General features: G+C 42.2%; 1 protein-coding gene across 4 annotated transcripts in view; it reads right to left on the bottom strand.

Annotated features, from left to right (window-relative positions):
* Positions 1–76: 76 nt before the first annotated feature.
* LOC135092055 (monocarboxylate transporter 10-like) overlaps positions 77–27,880 on the bottom strand; it is a 72,363-nt gene continuing 44,559 nt past the window's right edge. For 3 of the 4 annotated variants that reach the window (XM_063990232.1, XM_063990233.1, XM_063990230.1), the window contains 7 exons: positions 26,240–26,425; positions 23,303–23,450; positions 17,939–18,215; positions 17,145–17,352; positions 14,721–14,897; positions 14,326–14,458; positions 77–9,820 (listed from right to left, as the gene is read on the bottom strand). In XM_063990232.1, coding sequence (XP_063846302.1) covers positions 9,193–9,820; positions 14,326–14,458; positions 14,721–14,897; positions 17,145–17,352; positions 17,939–18,215; positions 23,303–23,450; positions 26,240–26,425 — 1,757 coding nt within the window. In that variant the 3' untranslated portion in view covers positions 77–9,192. The remainder of the gene's footprint in view (positions 9,821–14,325; positions 14,459–14,720; positions 14,898–17,144; positions 17,353–17,938; positions 18,216–23,302; positions 23,451–26,239; positions 26,426–27,880) is intronic. The other variant, XM_063990234.1, reaches the window with a different exon arrangement.

Raw genomic sequence — 27,880 nt, 5'->3', positions numbered from 1 at the left:
CTCTGGTAAACGCCTGCTCTATAACAGCCAGTCACGTCGAGAGCCGGAGAGTTTCAGAAGGGTAAGCAAAGAAGGGTGTTGTAAAGGCTTGCAATGTTTTGCTCTTCACAAAATATTAAAACAGGCTCCAGGCCACGGGTGTCTGGAGCCTCTCCTTGCGGCACAACCTCCTTAGCGGTACAAAGACTGGAGCCTGGAACACCGTCATGCTTCCTATAAAACGAGTAAACAATTTTCATACACTCCTTCACGAGAGACATGCAACAGACAAAGATTTATGGAAACATTCTACTATTTTATGGACTTAAGTTATTGTATTTTTTTACTTCATTTTTTTTCCTTAAACATACAAATTAGTTAACACTGGCACAAGATTTTCTTCTCGTCATAAGTATAATAAGAATAAAAATAATAATGACAATAATAACGAAACGAAGAGCATTTTGTTTCTCTCTCTCTCTATCTCTTTCTCTCAACTAAAACAAGACATGAGACTCTTCAATAAATTATTTCAAATACAAAATACAAAAACATCTAACAATACAACAGTTCCTTGGCAAAAGACCTTAAATTTACAAGTCTAGGAAACTCTACAAAGGAGTCAAGTTATAAGTATTACGTGTACGGTACCCGAGTCACACACGTTTCTTTGACTACAGCGATATAAATTAAGTTACTTAGACGTACAGGCAACAACTACTCGCACTGTGCTCTGTATTATACATGTTCTGTTACAACCCACAAGGTCAGTAAACCCGAACCAGACACGTGTGGACGCGGGAACAGGACTTGTCAACCTCTGCCTGGCGGCGGTGCTGCGTTTTTTTTTTTTTTTTTTCCATATATACTTATCAGTTCCATACTTTTTAATACACTTTAGCTTTTTATCTCTATGCAAGTCAATGTTTTACATTAACTGTCAAATGAAGACTTCCTATTGCTTGCCTTGCTTGTGTCATGTTACTTTTACATTAGTTTATTTCAAATTTAGCTTTAGAAATTTACCAACAAATTTGATCTTCCTATTCAAGTGAATGTTTGAAAATTTATTGTCATTTTTTTTTCTTTCGTCAAGTTTGTGTCTAAATTATTTTTATTAATTGTACTTTTCAGAATTTTCAAATTCATATTCAAAACTTACTATTAACCAACTTTATCTTTCGTCTAATTCAAATTAAACATTTGAAAAATTAATTTTAGTCAACTTTATCTTTTTTTTTTTTTTTCAAACTGAAGGCATTGCTTTAACTTCACTTCCAGTCATGAACCGTATTTCGAAACACTTTGTTCTCTCATCAGAAGTACTTCCAAAGGCCACAGAGGCGAATAGTCAGGGGTGTTTTCCTCATTGAAGATTTAAAAACCTTGTTAAGCTACCACTAGAATCACGAAAACACCTTGAAAACCAGAATAACTTCCAATACAACTTGTTAAAAGCAATCGAGATGAGAGGCCGAGACGTTTACGAATACAACACCGTAATTTTTCGTCTCTCAGCGCCGCCACCGACTTAGCAAAAGGTCACAAGAGTCCTCAGTCCTTCCCGCGTCGAGTGTCCGTCCGGAGGCAAGTTGTGAGTGAAGGAAGTAAGGTAGTAATGGACAGACTTACAAGCAACACAATCATGGTGAGTATTGTAAAAAGTGGAGGGCCGTCTGGACACCACGGGGACATGGTAAGGTATCTATACAGGGCATTAGTAGCGCGGAGTATATTATCTTTTCACGGTATCATTCATTGGTCGACGATGAGTATTTTATGTGCATTTTATGTGGCAAGAAAAAAAATAATAACAACACAATAAAAATAAGAAAACAATAAAATAAATACGTAAATAAATAAATAAACTTGTGATTATAGCCAAAAACTTGCATTTGCTCTAAAAAGACTTTTAATTCTGCCAGATAATTTGTAATTCCTGTGAAAACTTGTGATTAAAGTAAAAGCATTTATAACTGAGGCCAAAAAGTTGTAATTATTGTCAAAACTTATGATCTATGATTAAAAAAAAATAGTAATTCTGGCCAAAAACGTATAATTATGGTGAAAATATTGTACTTGTGGCCAAACACTTGTAATTATGATCAAAACTTATAATTTTGGCAAAAACATTGTAATCCTGGTCAAAAAACATGTAATTATGACAAAAACACTTGTAATTATGACCAAAAATATATAATCATGACCAAACACCTGCAAATATGACTAAAATTATATAATTATGGCTAAAACTTATAGATCATGAACAGAACTTGCTATTATGACCCCAAAAAAAACTTATATTTCCATAAATATGACAAAAAAAAATCCTACAATCTTTCCGACAACCACGACAAGGGAAAAAAAAGTGATATTTTAAAACTATGGTAAAAAAACAAGTAGCATTATCATAACGACGGATGGAAACAAAGACAGAAAAAAAAAACGCAATATATTTTCATTCTTATGGCCAAATTACTTGATATAAGAAAACCATCGCCATTATTCCCTAAGTCACTACAGTACAACAAAAATAAATAAAACAAATAAATAAATAAAAAAAATAAGTACATCAATAAGAAAGTATTAAAATAAGTCGCCACATTTTCTATAAGTATTGACAAAAAAAACAAACACTGGTAATAATATTTCTGCATAACAATAATAATAATAATATTTTCGATGTCTAACAGTAATTATTCTTAAGTGTCAAGAAAATACATTTACACCATACATACAAACATACATACACACGTACACATTTATCTGTATCTATGCTTGTTATTGAAACTCTCTTCCATAAACGTTGATCTTTCCCTCCTTCCGAAAAAATAAAACTTGTTCTTACCGCCACCACCACCACCACCACCACCACCACTTACATTCACCACCTCTCTCTCATCACCACCAAACCTTCCATGAAAGCAACAAGATGAGGAGGAGCATGGGCGAAAAGGATGAAGGAGAAAAACTAAACTAAAAGAATGAATAAGAAGACGAAGAAGAAGAAAAAACAACAAGATGAGGTGGAAGATGGACGAAAAGGAGGAAATAGAGAAAGAGGCGATAAAAAGAGGATGAATAAAAAGACGAAGAGGAAAAAGCAATAAGATAAAGAGGAGGAAGATGGACGAAAAGGAGGAAATAGAGAACGAGGACATGAAAAGAGGATGAAGGAGAAGAAGAAAAAGAAAAAGATGAAGACTGCTAAATATACATGAACTTATAAACAAAACAAACAAGTCATTCTGTCAACAAGTGAATAGCCTCAAACAAACCTGGATAAAGATTACAAAGATTACACACAATGCAAAATAAATTCATAACGAGGATAAACAAGACAATTAACTGAGGTACTGTAGTTAAAGAGAAATAATAGTAATAGTTTGTTGATAGAGTTAATAATCGGAGGTACTGTAGGATAGTTAAGGGTAGTTAGGCATTATTAGTTTGCTAGCATTAAGTGAGATGGTTACTTAAGTTAATTAGTCAGGGAAAAGGAGTACCAGAGAAAGAAATGAGTTAGGCTATGTTAGATTAGTTCAAGGTAGAAGAATACCAGGATAGGGAAGATAAGTTAAGTTTGGTTAGGTTAGGTCAGGTTAGTCTAGGTCAGGTCAGGTTAGGTTAGGTTAGTCTAGGTCAGGTTAGTTAAATGGAATACCAGAATACGAAAAATAGCAAGTAAGGGAGAGGAGGGAGGGTAAACGAGGAGGAGGAGGAGGAGGAGGAGGAGGAGGAGGAGGAGGAGGAGGAGGAGGAGGAGGAGGAGGAGGAGGGCTGAATGAAGCGTATCGAAACGTTTCAAAAGAATTCCAAATACCAGAGTTTCTTGCGAGTCTTGGAGATGGAACCGTGTGTGTGTGTGTGTGTGTGTGTGTGTGTGAACTTTTTTTCTCCGCCTGTCGCAAAATCTGAGCGAGTCTGGAGTGGAAGGAATAGACAGGGATTGAATAGACAGGAATAAGCTGCTCGAACATTTGAAATTTAAAGTTTCCTTTTTTTTTTTTCTTTTTCCTTTCTTTCCTTTTTTTTCTTTTTTGCTTGTCGGTGATGCCATGGTAAACAAAAAAAAATGTATGTGTGTGTGTGTGTGTGTGTGTGTGTGTCTAATCCCTGACCCGAGCACACACACACACACACACACACACACACACACACACACACACACACACACACACACACAACTTTTTCACTAAGCTCTTGTACGTAATATAGATGTTTTTGTATGTGCACACAGGGATGTACTCTCTCTCTCTCTCTCTCTCTCTCTCTCTCTCTCTCTCTCTCTCCCCTTTCCCTCTCATTTATCCAGGTTTGCTTCCAGTAATCCTCATTTCACAACATTTCCTCACGGTTCACTTTCAAGAACATTCATTTCATACATTTTCCGTAACATTCAGTTCAATTTTTGCTTTCGAGCACATAATTCCGAAGCTTCGAACCCAGTGACCTGCAGTGGCCAGACAAGACAAACACCGGAGAGGCAGGTGAGGTGCGGGGCTCAAGACACTCATCATCGAGGCTCAGACGGACTACACGCGGACCCCAGTCATCCCCAGCCTTCCCCTGTCATCCCCAGCCATTCCTCTCCCGCTCTCGCCAAACCCCAATAAGCGACACTGCTAGGAAATATTTTGGGTCATATTCTGAAACACTTCCGCGCCGCATCTCCACTAAGGCTCTAGTTGAAGTTGCACAGGTTTTTAAGGGTGTTTTTTTATGTTTCTAGTGACAGATTAATAAGATTTCTACATTATTAAGATGAGAAACAGTCTTGAGAACCCGGTAAATCATGGTGAAATGACAAGGTTTTTTAAGGGTGTTTTTACGGTGCTAGTGACAGATTAACAAGATTTTTACCTTATTAGTAGGAGGTCTTGAGAACCTGGTAAATCATCTCTGTGGCCTTTGAAAATAGTCGTGGTGAGGGAGCAACGTGTTTCAGTACACAGGCCATTGCTTCGCTGTCTCGGAACTCAGACGAGGCGGTGAGACTGACTGACTGAGACTGACCGAGATCGACTGACTGATTCAAAAGCTATCTGACTTTTTTTCCTGACTGAATATCCTGACTTGACTGACTTGCCTGACTGGCTTGTTTTTACGGTTGATTCTGATGAATTGAAAGACTGAAAGACTGTTTATTTGAGGCTTCTACTTGACTTTTCTCATGATTGACTGACTGACTGACTGACCAACCGCTTCACAGACTGACTGCTTTGTTGACTGGCTGACCGACCGACAGACTGCGAGGCTGATTAATTAATTCACTGATTCACTGTTTGATCTGCATGAACGAGAGTAGGATAGGAAGAGGAGGAGAAGAAGGAATAGGGACAAGGAGGAAATGAGGGAAAAGAACGAGAAAAGAACGAGACAACGAAAAGAAAAAGGAACAAAAAGCAAAAGAGGAAAAAGGAAGAAAAGGAAAAATGGAGAGGGTGAGGGGAAAACATAATAAGAGGAAGAAAGTATAAAAAAAGGAGTGTTGCAGAAAGGAGAGGGGAGAGAAAAAGCAAAACATAACGATACTTCTTACTAGAAAGGGGAGGAAACGCCAAAAGGGAGAGGAAGGAAGAGGGAAAAAAAGGGAAAGAGGGAGGAAAGGGAGGAGAGGAGAGGAGCGTGGTATTGGTGAAGGAGGAAACGTTAAAGAGGAAAAAATGAAAGCTATACTTCTTTCCTACATCAACCATTAATTCCTTTCACCCCAGCCACCACCCCCATCATCCCCCTCCCTCCCTTAATCTATCTCCCCTTTCCTCCCTCACCCCTCACCAACTCTCCCTCTCTCTACTCTCTATCTCTCTCCACCTACAGCCTCCCAATCCTCCTTCCATAAACACTCATTCTGTCCCCTTCATTCCTCTCCTCTTCCTTCAGTTTCTCTCTCCTTCCTATGAAATTATCTATATCTTCTCTTCCATATTTCTCCATTTTTCTTCTTATTTCTCTTTCTCTATGCATCTTTCTTCTTTCTCTTTCCTTCCTACATCATTTTTCTCTTCTTTATTTCTCTTCTTCCTTCCTTTCCTACATTACTCTCCTCTCCCGTTCCTCTGTCTCCTTCTTCCTTTTCTACGCCCTCCTCTTCCTTCTTCATAATTTCTCACTCGTCTCGTCTTCCTTTCCTCTCCCTCCTCCTCCTCCTCTTCCCAGCATATTCCCTTCCTCCTCTTCCCTACCCACACCCCCTCCTACACCACCTCGCTTCTTCCTCTTCCTCTTTCCTACCCACACATTCCTCCTTCTTTATCCTTCTCCCCTTCTTCCTTCCCTTCCTCACCTACTTCCTACCCACACCTCTTTCCTCCTCCTCCTCCTCTTCCCAGCATCCCTCACTCATCACTTCATTCCTGACATCATCCTCCTTTCCTTCTTTTCTACCTTCCTCCTCCTCCTCCTCCTCCTCCTCTCCCAAGCATCCTTCACGCCCCTCACGAGCGTCCTAAGACCACCCAAGAAAATCCTACACCGGAATAGCGTTCACTGACCAGATATAGCGAGGCGAGAAGGAGGTGGGAGTGCAGGACTAGGGGGTGGGGGGGGGCGGCGTTCCCAGACACTGAATGGACGTAGTGGAGAGAACAGACGCGGAGACGAGGACAGACGTGCGGGGTCCACCAGGGAGCGACGCGGCACAGTGGTAACGACTCACGCCGCTGGTTCATTGGGAAAAACGACTCGTGAAGCTTCGAATGGAAAGTGAACCCTGGTTGGAATCACGAGGTACTTTTTTTTTTTTTTTTGGTTCGTGTGTCACCGGTGTTACTCTTAAAGTGGAAAAGAAGAGGAGGAAAAGGAAAGGAAATGGTGAAATGAACTGAAAAAACGACTCGTGAAGCTTCGAATGGAAAGTGAACCCTGATTGAAATTCCATGGTATTTTTTTTCTTGGTTAGTTAATTAAGGGGAAAAGAGGAAAAAAGGAAAAAAAGGAAAAGTTCACTTAAAAAAAAAACATCCCGAAGCTTCAAACGAAAAGTAAAACCAAATTAGAGACTCGTTTTTTGCGCATCACGAGTCATCAGAATTACTTTAAAACAAATAAGTATAAGATAAAATAAAATAAATAAATAAATAAACAAGAAAAAAAAAGATTCACTGATAAAAAACGACTCCAAAGCTTCATATGGAAAAAATAAAAAATAAAAAATAAAAACTGAACCCAAACTCGAAACCCGATCCTTTGCCTCTCGAATCACCGGAACAAAAAAAAAAAAAGTACGTTCTGGTAATGGCACACACTTTTTTGACTCGACGAAAAAAGAAAAAAAAAACGGAAGATTCAATGGGCTTTGTTAAACTCGAATCCCGTTTCTTTGCTTCACGACACCGGATCGACTCACAAAATAACACGCACACACTCACACACGTAACGAAACAAAAAGAATATTAGCTTATACATTTTTCACAACCTTTACGTTTCTTTCCTTCATTTGCGTCATTGAAAAAAAAAAAAAAGATGAAAATTTGGTTGTGTTTTTTCGAAGCAAAAGTTTCGAAGCGAAGGCGAGATATGAAATGCTTTGCTCCTGACATGTACTCTGGTCGCTGTCTGATGCTGGGAGAGACAGGGAGGGGGAAGGAGAGTGAGGAGAGGGAGGCAGGGAGAGGGAGAGCAAAGGGGAGGGAGAGAGGGCAAGAGGGACGAGGTGGAGAGAGGAGGATTAGGATAGCAAGAGGTATGGAAAGGGACGGAAAGAGAGGGAGGGAGGAAAGGGAGGAGAAAAGAAATGAAGGATAGTAAGAAGAAAGGAAGGAAAGTGAGAGATGGAGGAAGGGATGAATAAAGAAAGGGAAAGATGAAAATGAGGGAAAAAAAAGGTAAAAAAGAAACGGAAGATGGAGAGAGAGAGAGAGAGAGAGAGAGAGAGAGAGAGAGAGAGAGAGAGAGAGAGAGAGAGAGAGAGAGAGAGAGAGAGAGAGAGAGAAACAGAATTACTAACACAAAAAGAAAAAAAACTTCCTTTATATCACCCCACACCCACACACACACACACACACACACACACACTCTTCCTCTCCCTCTCTCACAAACACCTGCATTATTCATTCTCTCATTCTCCCTCTCTCTCTCTCTCACTCCTCTTACGTAATTTTCCTGCCGTCACAGAAATTACTCGACGCGCGGAGCCTCAAAATTACTCGACGCTTCACTCCAACCTCGCACTGGGTACATCTTGGGTCGAAGCTGTTTAAAAAGCGTTCCGAGTTTCTGTAACCTCGAGTGTTGGGCGGGAGGGTGTTGTGGTGCCTCTTGGTTATCTGTAAGCTATATTTTGGGTTTCTGGGGTGTTTTTCTTAGTGTTTTTTTTGGATTGTAATTGTGTTGTCTTCTATCTGGAGTTGTTTTTGTTGATGTTTTTTTGTTTGTTTGTTTGTAATTGTTGTATGTGTGTTTGTTGTTGTTGTTTGTTTGTTGTTTGTTGTTGTTGTTGTTAGTGCCATTTTTTTGTTTGTTTTTTTTTCCTTTTTGGTTTTCTTGATTGGTGGTGGTGGTGGTTGTGGTGGTGGTTGTCAAGTCCTTCCAAAAAAATTACATAGATTACAAAAAAAGTAAGAAAATAGACAATTACACTTTTTTTTGACATTTCATATTACTAAATTTATGTTTTTTTGTAATTTTTTTTATCAACTCCCAAAAAAAAGTAGAAAGTTATTAGGTATATTAAAGATTCTCTCTCTCTCTCTCTCTCTCTCTCTCTCTCTCTCTCTCTCTCTCTCTCTCTCTCTCTCTCTCTCTCTCTCTCTCTCTCTCTCTCTCTCTCACAAGTATGTATGTATATAACTCCGAAGACTTTTAATTCACGCCTATATTATTCCCTCTATTTATCAGTCATGTCCCTGTGTTCCCTCCTTCATCACCACTGCTGTTCGTCCACCACATCAACCTCTCTCTCTCTTACTTACTCGTATATTAGTATATATTTCCAACTATATTTACTAGTTTAGCTATTTGTCCTAGGTTCTCTCTCTCTCTCTCTCTCTCTCTCTCTCTCTCTCTCTCTCTCTCTCTCTCTCTCTCTCTCTCTCTCTCTCTCTCTCTCTCTCTCGTACACACAAGTAAAGTAAATGCCTTTATAATATGAGGTACCGTTCATAAACACACACACACACACACACACACACACACACACACACACACACACACACACACTGGAACGGCATGACTTACGTACACGAGCACACGTACACAAGAATTAAAAGTTTACACGGACGCTTCCTCAATTAAAGTAATACTGCGATTGTTACCAGATCTGAAGTCCTCCCCTGTCACCCCTGCCGCCTCTGCCGCCGCCCCTGTAGCCGCCCCTGCACGGCCTATGCCATTCTTAGGCTCCTCTAGGCCTTGGGCGTCCCCGGGAGGCTTGTCGGGCGGCTTATCCTTCTTGGGGGAGTCTTTAGATGTCAGAGTAGACGAGGGGATACAAGATGGCTGCTTGGTGAGAGACGGGAGCCTCTTTCTGCCTCTCCTCTCCGCCGTGGTGAGGTAGGAAGGGAGCTCTGCAGTCTTCACTAAGTTGTTCTCATACTCAGACATCATCAGGTAGTTCTCCACCTTGTCACAGGAGGTAATGCAGTCACCGAGGTATTCCAGCTCCTCCAGAAGGTGGTCGGGGAGGTCCATGTCCGCAATGCCCTCCTCGGATATACAGGTGAGCTCCGGCTTGTTGCGCGGCTCAGGTAACTCGAAATTATATGAGCGCTGCTGCAGGAAGGCCAGCGTGGAGGGCGTCTGCGTGCGCGTCACCTGCTGCTTGGTGAGCTGCGCCAGGGAGTCACGTCTTCGGCTCTCAGGGCAGCTCTCCTTCACGCAGGTGTGGTTCTGGCCGCTCCTGGGGATGGTACAGGTGTTACAGGTGTGCTGGCTGGTGTGGGAGGGAGGAGGAGGAGCAGGAGAGAAATGAAGGCAGAAAGGCGGGAGGTTTAATGAAGGAATGTTAGAGAGATGAAGGAAGGGAAGGAAGAAAAAGAAGGCTTAATGGAGGAATGAAGGAGGGATGGAGATGTGAGGAAGGAAAAGGAGGGAGGAGGAAAGGAAGGGAAATACGGAAGAAAAAGCAGATTTAATGAAGGAATTAATAAAGGAAGGATAAATGAAGGAAGGAAAGGAAGGAGACTGAGATATGGAGGTATGGAGTGAGGGAAGGAGGGAAAAAGAAGGAAGGATGAAGGAGAATGACGAAGAAAAAACAATAAAGAATAAAAGAGAAGGGAGGAAGGGAGGGAGAGAGGTATTGTTGAGAGGTTTGGTTAGAGTGTATGTGCGTGTGTGTGGTTGGTCGAGAGAGAGAGAGAGAGAGAGAGAGAGAGAGAGAGAGAGAGAGAGAGAGAGAGAGAGAGAGAGAGAGAGAGAGAGAGAGAGAGAAAGAGAGAGAGAGAGAGAGAGAGAGTAGATGGAGAGGTATAAGAGTTTTTAGGGTAAGAGGAGAGAGAGAGAAGTTGTGTGTAGGTGTGGCTGAGTGAAGAGGCAGAGACAACCAGACGGAGGAGTGAGACAACTAATAGAGTTTTATTAAGAGGAAAAGGAAAGTATCTGAAGGAGGAATGGAGAGGAGACGAAGGAAAAAAAGAGGTGTTAGGAGGTAATGATCTACTAGAGAGGGGAAAACAAGGAAAAAAAACGGTTAAACAAATTATTCACAGGGGAAATGAAGACGAGACAGGTGGGAAGAAAGAAAGGGAAAAAAAATGGAGTAAAAGGGGAAATATCTTGTCCGGCGATGGGGGAGGGGAAAAAGAGGATAAAAGGGATTATTTCTCGTCTGTGGGGAGGGAAAAGTGAGGGAAGGGGAGAGAAGGAGGGGATTTATCTTGTTTACGAGAGGGAGAGAGAGAGAGAGAGAGAGAGAGAGAGAGAGAGAGAGAGAGAGAGAGAGAGAGAGAGAGAGAGAGAGAGAGGGAAAAAAAGAGGGGAATAAAGATTTGTGATTTGTAGCATGAATGATACGATGAAGATGTTTGTGGAGGTGAGGTGAGGGGAGAGGTGAGGGGAGCGAGGTGTGGATGGTAGAGAGAGAGAGAGAGAGAGAGAGAGAGAGAGAGAGAGAGAGAGAGAGAGAGAGAGAGAGAGAGAGAGAGAGAGAGAGAGAGAGAGAGAGAGAGAGCACTGGAAAAGTCAAAGGAAGTTTTCACGACCAAGAATGAAATTAATGAGAGAGAGAGAGAGAGAGAGAGAGAGAGAGAGAGAGAGAGAGAGAGAGAGAGAGAGAGAGAGAGATATGACAAGTAGAAATGCTGGAGAAAAGGGAGGAGGAGGAGGAGGAGGAGGAGGAGGAGGAGGAGGAGGAGGAGGAGGAGGAGGAGAGAAATGAGGGCAGAAAGGCGGGAGGAGATGAAGAAGAGGATTCGTTTTATCTATTTCTGAAGGAGTGACTGAGGGAGAGGGAGAGGGAGAGAGGGAGAGAGGGAGAGGGAGAAGGGAGAGAGAGGGAGGGAGAGGAACTGAGTTTTACTTCTTGCAGTAAGAAGTGAAGTCCTGTGAAGAGGAGGAGGAGGAGGAGGAGGAGGAGGAGGAGGAGGAGGAGGAGGAGGAGGAGGAGGAGGAGGGAGATATAGAAAATGCAAGGAGGGAAGAGACGATTTGGAAGAAGGAGGAAGAGGAGGAGGAGGAGGAGGAGGAGGAGGAGGAGGAGGAATACAAAGGAATACAAAGGAAAGCCAAACAGCAACAAACCTTTTGGTCCTTGCAAGGCTGTTTGGTAACTACTTCTAACTAGCTACAGTGAAGAGAGACAGGACAGCATAGCAGAAGGCTCCTCCCCACCCACCACTCCCTCCAGCTTGCGCTGGCATGGAAATAGTTGGGAAAAGTACCATGCAGTATGGAAAAACTGACATGGAAATTTTCATAGGAAAGGATGAAAGGAAGTTCTACTATTCACCCTACGGTGAACTCTATACGCCTATCTGAAAGTTAATACAAGTTATATTAAAACTGTTGAATAAGAGTTTAAATAGTGAATTTAGTAATTATTCGGACAAGAAGAGAGCTTGTTGGGGATTTGCTTTTAAATATTTGTCTATTTTATTTTTGAATGATTCAATAGTACTGCTGTTTACAATTTCGGCAGGAAGTTTATTCCATATATTTACTATACGATTAAAGAAGAAATGTTTGGCCTCGTGGGATTTAAAACGTTTGGGTGTAATCTTGAATCCATTATTTCTTGTTAGGTTAGAATGATCAATGGTAAAATAATTATGTGCATCAATGTTACTATATCCTTTGAACATTTTGAACACTAAAGGAGGAGGAGGAGGAGGAGGAGGAGGAGGAGGAGGAGGAGGAGAAGGAAAATAGGAGGAGGAGGAGGAGGAGGAGAAGGAGGAGGAGGAGGAGGAGGAGGAGAAGGAGATGGAGAAGGACAAGGACAAGGACAAGGAGAAGGAGAAGGAGAAGGAGGAGGAGGAGGAGGAGGAGGAGGAGGAGGAGGAGAAGGAGAAGGAATTTCTGGAACTAAGACGAAGGAAAGGAGAAGAAGGGAGGGAAGAAGATAAGAGGAAGAGGAGAGAGGAAAAATGTAGACTATGAGGACAGAAGGAAGAGAGAGAGAGAGAGAGAGAGAGAGAGAGAGAGAGAGAGAGAGAGAGAGAGAGAGAGAGAGAGAGAGAGAGAGAGAGAGAGAGAGAGAGAGAGAGAGAGAGAGAGAGAAGGAAGGAAATCTGGAGTGGACAGATGTGAGGAATTGGTAGAGGGAGGGAGGGAAGGAGGGAGGGAGGGAGGGAGGGAGAGAGGGAGGGAAGAAAGGAAGTAAGTAAGGGGAGATATTAATGAAGGAAGGAACAAGGAAAGGAAAGAAGTGGAGGAAAGAAGGGAGGGAGTGAAGGAAAAAGGGAGATTTAGTGAAGGAATGAAGGAGGGAAGGAGGGAAGGGAAGAGTCAGAAGAAGGAAAGGAGGTAAGGAAGGAAAGGAAGATTTATTGAAAGAATGTGGAACAGATGAAGAAAGGAAAGGAAGAAAAAGGAAAATTTAATGAAGGAATGAATAAAGGAAGGATAAATGAAGGAAGGGAAGGAAGGAAACAGAGATATGAAAGTATGAAGGAAGGAGGGAAAAGGAGGAGGAGGAATGAAGGAAAATAACGAAGAAAAAATAACACAAAGAAAGAAGGAAATAATTAAGAAAAGAAAGGAAAAGAAATAAAAGAATTAAAGGAGAGATATGGGAGAAATTAAAGAAAGAAAAGGGAGAGATGGAGAGAGAGAAGGAGGGGGAGAAGAGGAGAGAGGAGGAAGAAAAAAAATACAAGGGAGATGGAGAGTGAGGAGGGAGCGAATGAAAGAGTTAAAGAGGGAGGGAGAGGAAAGGAGGGAGGGAGTGGGAGGAAGGGAGGGAGGGAGGGAGGGAGGGAGGGAGGGAGGGAGGGAGGGAGGGAGGGAGGGAGGAAGAGAGGGAGGGAGGGAGAGGCCTAAAAGTGAAAATTCATTTGGTAGAGTTAATGGGTTGGTTTCAAGGCCTAAAAAGCATTATAAGGATGGGTGGCTTGAGTGAGTAGGCCTACTAATTGATGTATTCACGGCCTAATGGCAAACTCTTCTAAAAACTCAGGCTTGTATTTTGAATTGTTTTGTTCTTTCGCCATAAGGATAATTAGTTTTCAAGGATTTTTTTATCTTTTTTCAGTGATGATGTAATGATTGTGAAAGTATCATTAGAAGCAGGCACTCTTCTGAAAATACCGTGAGTTTATATTATAGCTTGTTGAGAGTAAGCGAGAGAAAGCGAAGAGATGGTTAAGAATGGAGGTGTAAGGATATGCTGATGTCTCTCTCTTTTTTTTTTTTTCTTTCGTTTTCTTTTTTTTTATGTTTGTTTGTTTTACTTTGTGGGTGGAAGTACTGATGCATTTTTTTCTTTTCTTTTCTTGTTTCTCTATTTAATTTTCTAAGTGGTAGCAAGTGAAGGAAAGAAATGAATGGCTGACTGACTGACTGACTGACTGACTGACTGATTGACTGACTGACTGACTAACTGACTGACTGATTGACTGACCAACTGACTGACTGACTGACTGACTGATTGACTGACTGACTGACTGATTGACTGACTGACTGACTGATTGACTGACTGACTGATTGACTGACTGATTGACTGACTGACTGACTGACTGATTGACTGACTGACTGACTGATTGACTGACTGACTGACTGACTGACTGATTGACTGACTGACTGACTGCTTTCGTTGATAAAAAGATGAAAAAAAGACAACTTATATAAACTAACTTACTCACATTACTAACAAAACATGAAAATAACTTCCACATAACTTGCGATAGTGACAGAGTGAGTGAGGCGGGAAGAGTGCGTGCGTGAATGCGTGCGTGCGTGACTTACTTGTGCGTGTGCTTGTGCTTGGCTGCGTTCCTGCGGTGGATGTCGATGAGGAAGATGGTCATGGAGCCGAAGATGACGAAGGTGGAGGAGAAGTAATACCCAGCCTTGTCTCCGTAACCAATGTTGATGTAGCCTGGGGGAGACGGTGGCGGTGAGGTGCTGGTGTGTGTGTGTATGTGTGTGTGTGTGTGTGTGTGTGCTTGTCTATTTCTTTATCACAAGTTCCTTATTCACATTTCTGCATCAATATCTACCCTATCCTTCACTCCTCTCCTTACCACAGCACCACACCTCCCCACACCACCACCACTTACACTGCCCAGCATCAATTTCTACCCTTTCTTCCACTTCTCTCCGCACCACACTTCCCCACACCTCCCCACCACACACCTCACCTGTAATGGGCACGCCTATAGCAGTGGGGATAGCCTGGGAACACTGCACGAAGCCCCAAGTCCTCGCAAAATTTCTGGCTCTGACCTTCTCGTAAGTGTACATTTTGAGGGAGTACTGAAAGCCGCCGCAGAAAATTCCGTACAGCCACGCGAAGAGAACGTAGCCGTGGTATCCTGCTGGGGGAGGAAAAATATTCAGAGGGGTACTTCAAGGGGAGCATGTGTCACCCTCGTTGTTTCTCCTATGGGTGGTTTGTGGTCTACATGTTTGCTTCTCTGGCTATGTTTGATAGATTGGTGTTCATTTTGAGGCACAGAGGAAGAAAAAGAGTTAGAGAGGTACTTTAAGGGGAGCACGTGTCATCCTTCTTGTTTCTCCTATTGGTGATTTGTCGTCTAACTGTTTGTGTCTTTGGTTTTATGTGATGGAACTGGTGTTTATTTCGAGGCACAGAGGAAGAAAAAGAGTTAGAGAGGTACTTCAAGGGGAGCATGTGTCACCCTTGTTGCTTCTCCTATTGGTGGTTTGTCGTCTAATTGTTTGTGTCTGTAGTTTCATGTGATGGAACTGGTGTTAGTTTAAGTTATGTTATGAGAGGTTAGGTTAGTTTAGGTTAGGTGGGGAGAGGAAAGAGAGTTAGAGGAGTAATTCTAGGTATATAAATCTGACTCTTACTGTTTCTATTGTTGTGTTTTTTTGTCTAATTATTTGTGTCTCTGGTTATGTGTCATGGTATTGGTGTTGGTTAAGTCAGGTTACATTAGGTTAGGTTAGGGTTAGGAGAAGTTAGGTTAGGTTAGGTTATATTAGGTTAGGTTAGGTTAGGGTTAGGAGAGGTTAGGTTAGGAGACGTTAGGTTAGTTTAGGTTAGGTTAGGTTAGGTTAGGTTAGGTTAGGTTAGGAGAGGTTAGGTTAGGTTAGGTTAGGTTAGGTTAGGTTAGGTTAGGAGAGGTTAGGTTAGGTTAGGTTAGGTTAGGAGAGGTTAGGTTAGGAGATGTTAGGTTAGTTTAGGTTAGGTTAGGTTAGGTTAGGTTAGGTTAGGAGAGGTTAGGTTAGGTTAGGAGACGTTAGGTTAGGTTAGGTTAGGTTAGGTTAGGTTAAGTTAGGAGAGGTTAGGTTTGGTTAGATTAGGTTAGGTTATATTAGGTTAGGTTAGGTTAGGAGAGGTTAGGTTAGGTTAGGTTAGGTTAGGAGAGTTTAAGCTAGGTTAGGAGAGGAACACAAACACAGGGAGACTTCAAGGGGAGCATGTATTGTTTCCTCCGCTGGGTGTTATGTGGTGGAACTCCCGTTAATTTAGGTTAGGTTAATGAAGGGTCAAGTTAGGTTAGGTTAAAGAAGGGAGGTCAAAGGACTGCACGTTTTAAGGGTGATTTTAGTGGAGGTGCTCTGGAGTAAAGGGAAATGGAGGAGTGATGGAGATGAAAAGGAAAGACGATAACGACTTCATGCATGGAAGGGAATAGGAGCGAGAGAGAGAAAAAAAAAATAGAGAGAGAGAAAGACTGAATAAATTAATGATATGTGAGAGAAAAACAACGAGAACGAGAGCGAGAGAGAGAGAGAGAGAGAGAGAGAGAGAGAGAGAGAGAGAGAGAGAGAGAGAGAGAGAGAGAGAGAGAGAGAGAGAGAGAGAGAGACGGATGAAGGCAAGAAATAATGCACATTTGTAATCAGGATGAAGAAAATCTGTCACCTTGCAGTTAATGGGAAAAAACTTACGAGGGAAGGAGGGAAAGGAGGGAAGGAGGGAAGGAGGAAGAGAAAAATGCAGCCAATCCTTCATAACACAACAGGAAAGGAAGAGACGCAAGGAGAATAAAGCGGAAGAGGAGAGGGAAGTGCCAAAGATGTAAGAGAGAGAGAGAGAGAGAGAGAGAGAGAGAGAGAGAGAGAGAGAGAGAGAGAGAGAGAGAGAGAGGGGGGGGAGTGATGTAAAGGAGAAGGAAAGGAGGAGGGAGAAAAATTGCAGTCAAAAGGTGAATGATATATTAACTTGTATCTCTCTCTCTCTCTCTCTCTCTCTCTCTCTCTCTCTCTCTCTCTCTCTCTCTCTCTCTCTCTCTCTCTCTGACGCAACTAATGTTATATCTCAATTTTCTCACGTAACTTTAGACACACACACACACACACACACACACACACACACACACACACACACACACACACACACACAAGAAAGGAATGAGAGACAAAGAGGAATAAAGAAAACGAACAAAAAATTGATACAAGAAAGAGAGGAAGAAATCAATAACAAATACACACACACACACACACACACACACACACACACACACACACACACACACACCTAAAACACCCCTCAAAACAACCACCCCACACCACACACCTCACATCTCCATACCCTCCCCACACACACACACACACACACACACACACACACACACACACCCCTGTCTCACCTTCCACCGCAGTGAAGGCAAGAGTGGACACACCACAGAGGAACATTGACGCCTGACAAAGGTACTGGCGGCCCACTCTGCACTCTGTACTCTTCTGCAGAACCACGAACCCGAAGGCGCACACCCCGATCACCCAGCCCAGTCCCAGGTACGTCTGCAGCAGGAGTACTGACGAGTCTCCTAAGCCCTGCTCCTCCGCCTGGTGCGCCTGCAGGAGACAGTTGAGATGATGCTAGTAAATTGATCTGGCGACTAAAGGAAGGTAAAATAGGTGGGGTCAGGTAGTGAAGTAAGGTAGGAAGGTAAGGAAAGGAAGGAAGGTTCAAGGTAAGGTAAGGAAGGAAGGTTAAGGTGAGGAAAGATATAAAGGAAGGTAAGAACTAGGTAAGAAAAGGAAGGAAGGAAGGAAGGTAAGGAAAGGAATGAAGGAATTGTATATTAGGTGTGGTTAAGGAATGAAGGTTCAAAGACAAACAATAAAACATACTTAAACACACACACACACACACACACACACACACACACACACACACACACACACACACACACACACACACAAGGAGCAGATACACAAACAAAACAAAGACGACATCGAAAAAGAGCGAGAAAGAGAAAGAAATAAACGAGAGAAAAAAGAAACCAAGAAACGAAAAAAAAAAAAACAGCGGAAAAAAATGAGTTACAACACATAAGAGAGAGAAGGAGAACCAACACATCAACACAACACAACACAACACAACACAACACGACACATCTCACGCCCCGACATTCTAATCCAACACTCAAACACTCACCAGGTATATAATTGGAGAAGTGATACCGAAGGAGGACAGAGCGATAGACAGGAGAAGAATCTGGACGGTTTTACTTTTGAGGGTTGTAATGTCAAAGAAAGGCGGCTTATCCTCCTGTCTGTTCTTCTCCTTGATCTTCCTCTTCTGGTTCTTGAGGTGCAGGATGGCGCGCCTCTGCGGGTGATACAGGGACGCCGACCGATAGAACGTGCCCATCAGGAAGGTCAGGAACACCACGCCCGTCACCGCCTGGAGTCCCAAACGCCATCCTATAGAGCTGGAGGAGTGCAGGAATGTAGGATGTCAGTTTGTGAGGGTAAATGGTTGGTATAGAAGAAATTAGTCAGGATTGAATCAAAATGGAGGAAGGTGAGGAAAAGAAGGTGTTGATATTAGTGGTGGTAAATTGAAAATAGGTAAATATGTCATAAAGACGTGGAAAGAATTAGACGAGGTGAAGGAATAGGAAAAGGAAAACAAGGAGAAGAATGAAGAGGAGGGGGAAGAATACAAAGGAATACAAAGGAAGTCCAAACAACAATAGAATCTAAAGTCCTTTCTAGGCTGTTTGGGTAACAATTCTAATCTACTAGTGAGAGAGACAGGATAGCAACAGGGGGAAGGCTCCTCACCCCCCCCATCCCTCCAGCTGAAGTTGGCCGGAAAAGGGAAATGAGAGAGAGAGAGAGAGAGAGAGAGAGAGAGAGAGAGAGAGAGAGAGAGAGAGAGAGAGAGAGAGAGAGAGAGAGAGAGAGAGAGAGAATGCATGTTGTAAAGAAAAATAACATGGAATTTGAGAGAAAAGTAAAAGAGATGAGCGAGACATTTGCGTCATCTGATGAGGAGTTTCTTTAAAAATTTTCTTCACTGATGTACAATGAACTAGATGACTGTAGTGGTGGGTGAGCTGCTCTGCACAGACTCGATTCCTTTAACCACTACTGTAACAGGCTCAGCAATAAGTGGCCGAGGAACAAGCCATCACGAAGGTCTCTTTAATCTTTAGCCTTTCTTTGTTACATAATATTTGTTTCCCTTCTTTGATAAAATATACCCCAATCAGGTGACAGACAGAGGAGGAGGAGAAGGAAGATTACTCAAAAAAAATGAACAGAATCTGAATACATGCAAGAGTAAGAAGAAAATAACAATGAGAAAAATGACAATAAGAGTGAGAGAAGTAACAATAGAATGAGAAGTAAGAAGAGTAAGGAGAATAAATATAGGAAGAATGGAAAAAAGGAGAAAAAAGCAACACATGAGATTATTAATAGATGTAAAAATACAAAAAAAAATATACTTAAAATAATCCTAAAAATAAGAGAGAGAGAGAGAGAGAGAGAGAGAGAGAGAGAGAGAGAGAGAGAGAGAGAGAGAGAGAGAGAGAGAGTTACGTATATATGATGCCACAGTCAATCTTTTCTTTCCTTTGATCAATCACTCTTCCTCTTCCTCTTTCTCTTCCTCCCTCCCTCCCTCTCCCTCTCTCTCCCTCTCTCCCTCCATCATGCCACTTCCACACTCCGCACTCTGCTGTCACTTAAGTTAACGGCGCCACAACGTACGACACTTTTTCCTGGAGATGTACGATGCCTAGTGACACTTTGCCCAGACCGAGACCTTCCCAGACCGAGACTTATGTGAGGCCGGTCTCTCCAAACCCTCTTGTTATTGACTTAGAGAGAGAGAGAGAGAGAGAGAGAGAGAGAGAGAGAGAGAGAGAGAGAGAGAGAGAGAGAGAGAGAGAGAGAGAGAGAGAGAGAGAGAGTCACCTTGCAACATAACAGGTAAAAGTTTCAAGGTCATAATTAATACCTGATCATCTAGTCTCACCTTTTTGTTTGTTTTCTTTAGGGAGCGTCGCCCCCTCTTCTCTAACTTTAAAATCTAATTAACCTGGAGTTTCTTTTTTTTTTTTTTCCTGGTTATTTTTTGGGGGGAGAAGAAAATATTTTGTCATGTTTTTTTTTCATCTGATGTTTTGATACAGGGAAAGTGTTTACGAATATTAGTTTTCTTTATTTTGCTGTTGTTGTTTTTGTTGTTTTTGTTGTTGTTGTTGTTGTTGTTGTTGTAAAGTTAGGTAATTACTTTTCACCTTACTTTTCTACGTAATTTTAATGTTGCTTTTGTTATTTGTAGTTGTAATTAGTTATTATTATTCCCACTACTACTACTACTACTACTACTACTACTACTACTACTACCACTACTAATACTACTACTACGAACACTAAAACTATAATACAACAAACCTATAAAGCAAAAAGTTAACAAAATTATAACTTTGGTCAACCTTCCTCCTCTTCCTCTTCCTCTTCCTCCTCCTCCTCCTCCACCTCCTCCTCCTCCTCCTCTTTGTCTTCTTCCTCTTCAGAATATAATAAACGGCTCGAGTCAGTTCAGGAAAAGCAATCCGTTGTGTGTGTGTGTGTGTGTGTGTGTGTGTGTGTGTGTGTGTGTGTGTGTGTGTGTGTGTGTGTGTGTGTGTGTGTGTGTTTTATATTTTTCACTTTCTTTTATTTTCATTTTGTTTGTTTTGTTCACGTATCCCTCTCCATTTTTCCCGTTTTCTTTGTTTCATTTCTTTGTTTTCTTTCACAGTCTCGTTTTATTCTTGTTTTCTTATTTTATTTGTCTTTTCTTTTTTTCCTTTCCTCCATTCGTCTTTCATTCATTGTGTCTGTTTATTTATTTGCTTTGTCCCTCGCGTCTCAACCCTCTTTATTGCATCCATCCCTCTCTCTCTCCCTCTCTCTCTCTCTCTCTCTCTCTCTCTCTCTCTCTCTCTCTCTCTCTCTCTCTCTCTCAACCGTGAAGATTTACTATCAAAATTTTCACCATAAACCCAGAATATGGCTTACCTCTCTCTCTCTCTCTCTCTCTCTCTCTCTCTCTCTCTCTCTCTCTCTCTCTCTCTCTCTCTCTTTCTCTTTCTCTAACAGGAAGAAGGAAGAGGTAAAAGAGAGGTAAAGGAAGAATGAGAGAGAGAGAGAGAGAGAGAGAGAGAGAGAGAGAGAGAGAGAGAGAGAGAGAGAGAGAGAGAGAGAGAGAGAGAGAGAGAGAGCAAGGTAGTAATTCTCCAAAAATGCAAATAATCCATTATGTGAACTGAGATTTAAAGAGAGAGAGAGAGAGAGAGAGAGAGAGAGAGAGAGAGAGAGAGAGAGAGAGAGAGAGAGAGAGAGAGAGAGAGAGAGAGAAAGTATGCATGTTATAAAAAAGCTTAATTAAAAACACATTATTTTTTTTTATTTTAGACCAACCTCAAAATAAGAAAACAGAAAAAAATGTAATTACCAGAGAGAGAGAGAGAGAGAGAGAGAGAGAGAGAGAGAGAGAGAGAGAGAGAGAGAGAGAGAGAATAGCAGTAGTACCAGGCCAGGAACACAAATGCAAAAGTTCCCCCTGTCATAAACACACTCGTAAAAAATGTACTCTGAAGAAAACGAGATAAAAAACACACAGGCACGCACACACACTCATAGAAAACGGACACACAAAACCGCCACTTTTTTATTACCCACAAGAAAGACAAGGAAAAAAAAAGGGAAATAAGAAAAAAATGAATAAAGATAGATAAAGAAAAAAAGACAAGTAATCTATCCTTTCTCCTTCTCTCTTCCTCACAAGTAGAAAACGAAAACACGGAAGAAAACGGGATGTGACTCAAAAATGTCGCGGAAGAAAACGAGATTCAGGCGACGAAAGGCAAAGGGAAGACTAGTTTATTTTATTGAAAAGCTCGACGGATATGAGAGAGAGAGAGAGAGAGAGAGAGAGAGAGAGAGAGAGAGAGAGAGAGAGAGAGAGAGAGAGAGAGAGAGAGAGAATAATGAGAGGTAATAAAGATGACGAAGAGAAGGAAAAGGGAAGGATGGAGTGAGTTATTGAGGAAGAGTAGAGAGAGAGAGAGAGAGAGAGAGAGAGAGAGAGAGAGAGAGAGAGAGAGAGAGAGAGAGAGAGAGGTCAGGAATCGTATACATCAGTGGATAATAAGTGTAATTCTCTCTCTCTCTCTCTCTCTCTCTCTCTCTCTCTCTCTCTCTCTCTCTCTCTCTCTCTCTCTCTCTCTCTCTCTCTCTCTCTCTGTGTGTGTGTGTGTGTGTGTGTGTGTGTGTGTGTGTGTGTGTGTGTGTTCAATGTCCCGTGTTTCAACTTCCATATAACTTTACTTACTTTTCTTCAACTTCTTCCCCAAGTTTTAATTTCTGCCTGTCGTCTATGTGTGTGTGTGTGTGTGTGTGTGTGTGTGTGTGTGTGTGTGTGTGTGTGTGTGTGTGTGTGTGTGTGTGTGTGTGTGTGTGTGTGTGTGTGTGTTTGTGTGGTTAATTAATTACTATGCCTCGATTGTTCAGGTGACATATTAATCTCTCTCTCTCTCTCTCTCTCTCTCTCTCTCTCTCTCTCTCTCTCTCTCTCTCTCTCTCTCTCTCTCTCTCTCTCTCTCTCTCATCTATCACCACGACTAATTTCCCATCAAACATATTTTATGGCCACACAAAAAGTTAGTTTGCATCTCATTATTTGGAGGAGGAGGAGGAGGAGGAGGAGGAGGAGGAGGAGGAGGAGGAGGAGGAGGAGGAGGAGGAGGAGGAGGAGGAGGAGGAGGAGGAGGAGGAGGAGGAGGAGGAGGAGAAGGAGGAGGAGGAGGAGGAGGAAGAAAAAGAAGAACCTCTCCCTGCCCTCCCTCTCCTCGTCCTCTGCCTCCTACACACACACACACACACACACACACACACACACACACACACACACACACACACACACACACACACACCACAAACATTACCGTATCATCGCACTCTTTTTTTACCTATACAAACTCACCCTTTCTGTCCTCTTCCCTTACACTCTTACTTATACCCATACCTTCCCTACACCCCTACACACAGAGACAGACAGACAGACAGACGCCACTCACATACATACATACACATTGAGGACTTTATTCTGAGGTGACACGGGTTTTTAATGGTGTTTTTAAGGTTCTAGTGTCAGAATAGCAAGGTTTCACACTATTAACAGGAGAAACACTCTTGAAAACCCGGCTAGGCATCTCTGTGGCCTTTGGAAACAGTCGTGTGAGAGAGTGTTTCACAATACGAACCTTAAACTTATTGTACATTAGCCAGTAGAAACCCATCTCGAATTATTCCACCCAATCACCTGTCGTCTTGATCCTCGCTGGCCAATGGCGTGATTCCACCCCACATTTTAGCCAATAGGGAGCTTTTCTTGTCATTCTTTTAAGCCAGTGGTCGAGGTGAAAGAGCAAGGAGTTTATGAATACTGCCCTTACACACACACACACACACACACACACACACACACACACACACACACACACACACACACACATACCCAATAGCGCCACGAATGAAGAGGGACATAACGGAGATGCCAAGACCACTGCCGCTGACCACGAAGATCTCCACAAACTCCCTTCGTCTCTTGAAATATTGACCCACCATCAGCGTGGAGGAGTCCCGCGTCATGCCCACGCCGATACCTGCAGGAGTCGAAGTAGGAGGGAGTCATGTGGTGATTCTGTTAACATGGAAGCTGCAAGAGTCAAGCCTACACGTTGCAGTCTACATAAAATTGGCTTGTTATAGTGGTAGTAGTAGTAGTAGTAGTAGTAGTGGTAGTAGTAGTAGTAGTAGTAGTAGTAGTAGTAGTAAATAAGAATATAAGAGGTGGGATTGTGAGTGAATGAGTGAATGAATGAGCGAATGAGTAAATGAATGAATGAATGAATGAATGAGTGAATGAATGAATGAATGAGTGAGTAAATGAATGAGTGAATGAATGGGTGAATGAGTGAATGAGTGAGTAAATGAATGAATGAATGAATAAATGAATGAGTGAGCGAGCGAGGGAGTGAGTGAGTGAATGAATAAATAGATGAATGAACGAGGGAAAGAAGAAGAAGAGGTTGACTTGAGTAATAAGTAAAAAAAAAAGGAAAAAAAGAATGAGATTAAAAATAATAATAAAGAAGTTTGTGAATATACGAGGAAAGAAACTTAATAAAAAGAAGAAAAGAGGGACAGAATGAATGAAGGAAGAAAGGAAGGAAAGAGGGAAGGAAGGAAGGAAGGAAGGAAGGAAGGAAGCAAGGAAGGAAGAGATACAGATAAACAAAGGAAATATGACAGGAGGAAAAAAAGAGGAAATAAAGGAGGGAAAAGAATGAAAGAAAGGAAGGAAAAATTGAAAAGTTTATGAGAGAGAGAGAGAGAGAGAGAGAGAGAGAGAGAGAGAGAGAGAGAGAGAGAGAGAGAGAGAGAGAGAGAGAGAGAGAGAGCAGGAAAGGAAAGGAATGTGTGTTTATTATGCTTTCATTTGAGGGAGAGAGGGAGGGGGAGAGGGGAGAGGGAGAGGGGAGGGAGAGGGGAGAGAGAGAGAGAGGGAGATAAGAACGGAAGGGAGGGAATGAAGTTTACATTGGAAGGAAGAGCAAGTTTTTTTTTTTTTTTTGTTAGATAAAGTTGTGAATTGACTGCCTCCTCCTCCTCCTCCTCCTCCTCCTCCTCCTCCTCCTCCTCCTCCTCCTCCTCCTCTCTTCCTTTCGTCATTTATCTATCCAGACGTCTATATTTCTTCATTTAATTCGCTCTGAAAGCAAGAGGGAGAGAGAGAGAGAGAGAGAGAGAGAGAGAGAGAGAGAGAGAGAGAGAGAGAGAGAGAGAGAGAGAGAGAGAGAGAGAGAGAGAGAGAGAGTCGTACTGCAATTGATATAGTCGTATTACATCTTCATTAAAGTTTAAAAAGAGAGAAAGTCGGAAAATTGGCGGAAAAAAAGTGAGGGAGAGAGAGAGAGAGAGAGAGAGAGAGAGAGAGAGAGAGAGAGAGAGAGAGAGAGAGAGAGAGAGAGAGAGAGCAGTTAGAGTACATGGAGCTATACAGGAAAAAAAAATAGCACGGAAGAGGAGGAGGAGGAAGAGGAAGAGGAAGGAGGAGGAGGAGGAGGAGGAGGAGGAGGAGGAGGAGGAGGAGGAGGAGGAGGAGGAGGAGGAGGAGGAGGAGGAAGAAGATAACAACACTGTCTTTAGTACATCATAAGAAGACTTAATTAATTAAAGGGAAACGAGAGAGAGAGAGAGAGAGAGAGAGAGAGAGAGAGAGAGAGAGAGAGAGAGAGAGAGAGAGAGAGAGAGAGAGAGAGAGTGTGTCAGATATATTTTTTTCCGCGTTATCTCACAAAATTAATTAGAGTTATCTTTATTTTTCTCTTTAAGTGTGAAAATAAAGAGAGGATTTTGTGAGATAAGTGTAATTAAGTGCTGTAAAGTGTGTTAGGTACTGTATGTATGAATGTATGTATGTATGTTTGTATGTATGTATGTATGTATGTATGTATGTATGTATGTATGCTATTATAGACCATGTACGTTTTTCTAAGTCTGTGTACATATAAATCAAGGCTTGTGTACGTAAATGTAATGGCTACGTACACAAATTCTGAACTTGTGTACGTAAAGAGGGGAATTTCATGAACGTAAATCTCCCGCCTGTCTGAGTGTGTGTACGTTTGAGTTATGGGTGTGTACACGAGGCGGAGTGTGTGAACCTAAGTGTGGAACTGAGTTAGGTGCGTATTTATAGATCGTATGTGCGTGTGTGTGTGTGTGTGTGTGTGTGTGTGTGTGTGTGTGTGTGTGTGTGTGTGTGTGTGTGTGTTGAAGAAGGAAAGAAAAGAAAGAAAAGAAAAACGAAAGAGACAAACAATTAAATGAAACAGCTACCCTTTAAAAGAAACAAAGAAAACGAAGGTGGCGGAAAAAAATTAAATAAATAAACAAATAAACAAATAAATAAATGAATAAATGTCCTGTTTTGATTACTTACCCTGAATATTTTGTGTAGCCACCTCTCTAATGGTCCCCTCACTTGAATGCCTAACAACCTGATCACTGAGTCTGTTCCATTCATGCACAATCTGTTAACGATTCCTCTTATTTCCCCTTACAATCTCACTTTATCAAGACTGAACGCATTACTTCTTGTCCTCCCCTGATTACTGACCTTAAGAATTTTGTTTAGGTCACCCTTATATATCCCCTATATCACTTAAGGATCTAACTACCTGATTACTGAACCTATTCAATTCATCTACTACTATTCAACAACTAATTTTTTGTCTTATCCTGATTAATAACGCTCTGGCACCCTTGTTATGTCCCCTGTACCACTTGAAGACCTAACAACCTGATTACTGACTCCATTTCAGTTCATCAACCAATATTCAAGAAGTTAGTCTCTGCTGCGCTTGTCCCCCCCAGCCCCCTCACTCACCAATGACGGTACCGTAGCTGAAGAAGAGTTGGTGGAACTGACTAGCAAAGGAGGTGAAGAGGCAGCCGAGAGCCGTCACCAGCCCGCCCAGCACTGCCGTGAGACGCGTGGAATTCCTGCGACACACGCCGATTGTGATGGGCGAGATGAACAGCGCTAGGGAGGTGGACAGCCCGCCTAGCCAGCCTGTGGAGGAGGAGAGGAATGTTAGAATATAAAAGAAGATGTAAGAAGCTGTTAAACAATGAGGGAAGTTATAAAAAGACATTAGAACAACACTTCTTTGTTTTAAGACACTTTTCAGGCAACTTTGAGCCGCCAAGCCAATCTGTGAGGAAGCTATGAACGTTAGAAGACGAGGGAAGCTGCAAGGAGCCATCACAACAACACTTCACTATTTCAAGACACTTTCCAGGCAACTTTGAGCCGCCAAGCCAACCAGCGGAAAGAACAGGAACGTTAGAAGATAAGGGAGGGTGCAACAAGCCATCAGGTCAACACTTCAAGAATATTTAGAGGATAAAGAACGCTAGAACACAAGGAAAGGTGCAAGAAGCTGCCAGGTCAACATTTTATTCTATTCTTATTCTATTTATTTATTTATCTATTATTTATTCTCTTCTATTCTATTCCGAGACATTTTTTCACATGATTTTGAGCCATGAAGCCAACCTGTGGAAAGAACAGGGACGTAACAACACAAGGGAAGCTACAAGAACCCATCAGACAATAGGTAAGGTTGCAAGAAGCCATCAGACCAACACTTCACTGCTTCAAGACAGTTTAAGGACAATTTTGAACCGTGAAGCCAACCTGTCGGAAAAAAATATACAGGAAAATGGCAACATGAGACCGCCAGACAATACATGAAGCTGCAAGAAGCCACGTGACCTCCACTTCACTGCACCAAGACACTTTTCAAGACAGTTTTGTGCCACCGAGAACGAGAAGACAGATGAAGCTACATGAACATAACGGAAAGCTTCAAGAACACCAGAACGGAGGAGAAGCTGCAAGAAGCCACCAGACCTTCACCTCACTTCACCTCACTCTTACGTGGAAGAAGAGGAAAGGAAACGAAGGAGGAACGAAAAAAGATGGAGAAAAGGATTTCCTGAAGAAAGGAACGAAGGAATGGACGAGAAAGCATGAAGGAGAGCTGAAGGAAGGATAAATGAAGCAGAGGAGGAGCAGAAGGAAGAGAGAAAGAGAGAGGTAAATAGATTTATGAAAAAAAGTGCGGAATGAAAGGTGAAAGGAGAGAGAGAGAGAGAGAGAGAGAGAGAGAGAGAGAGAGAGAGAGAGAGAGAGAGAGAGAGAGAGAGAGAGAGAGAGAGAGAGAGAGAGAGAGAGAGAGAGAGAGAGAAGGGGGAAGTGCATGTAGGTCGGCTGGGTCATATCTGAGGTCATCTGAGGTCAGTCCGATGTGGCTGTAATTACTCAAGGAACCTGAATTTATGAGAGGCAGGAGGAGGAGGAGGAGGAGGAGGAGGAGGAGGAGGAGGAGGAGGAAAAAGAAGGGAATAATTTAATACATATAATCATATTTTTCAACTATTTTTACTTCATTAAGAAGAAAAAGAAGAAGAAGAAGGAGAAGGAGGAGAAGGAGAAGGAGGAGAAAGAGGAGGAGGAAGAAGA

The sequence above is a fragment of the Scylla paramamosain genome, chromosome 39 (assembly GCF_035594125.1).
Source record: "Scylla paramamosain isolate STU-SP2022 chromosome 39, ASM3559412v1, whole genome shotgun sequence".
Lineage (NCBI taxonomy): Eukaryota > Metazoa > Arthropoda > Malacostraca > Decapoda > Portunidae > Scylla > Scylla paramamosain.
Note: the sequence above shows the minus strand (reverse complement) of the source record. Positions and strands in the feature narration are given on the sequence as shown.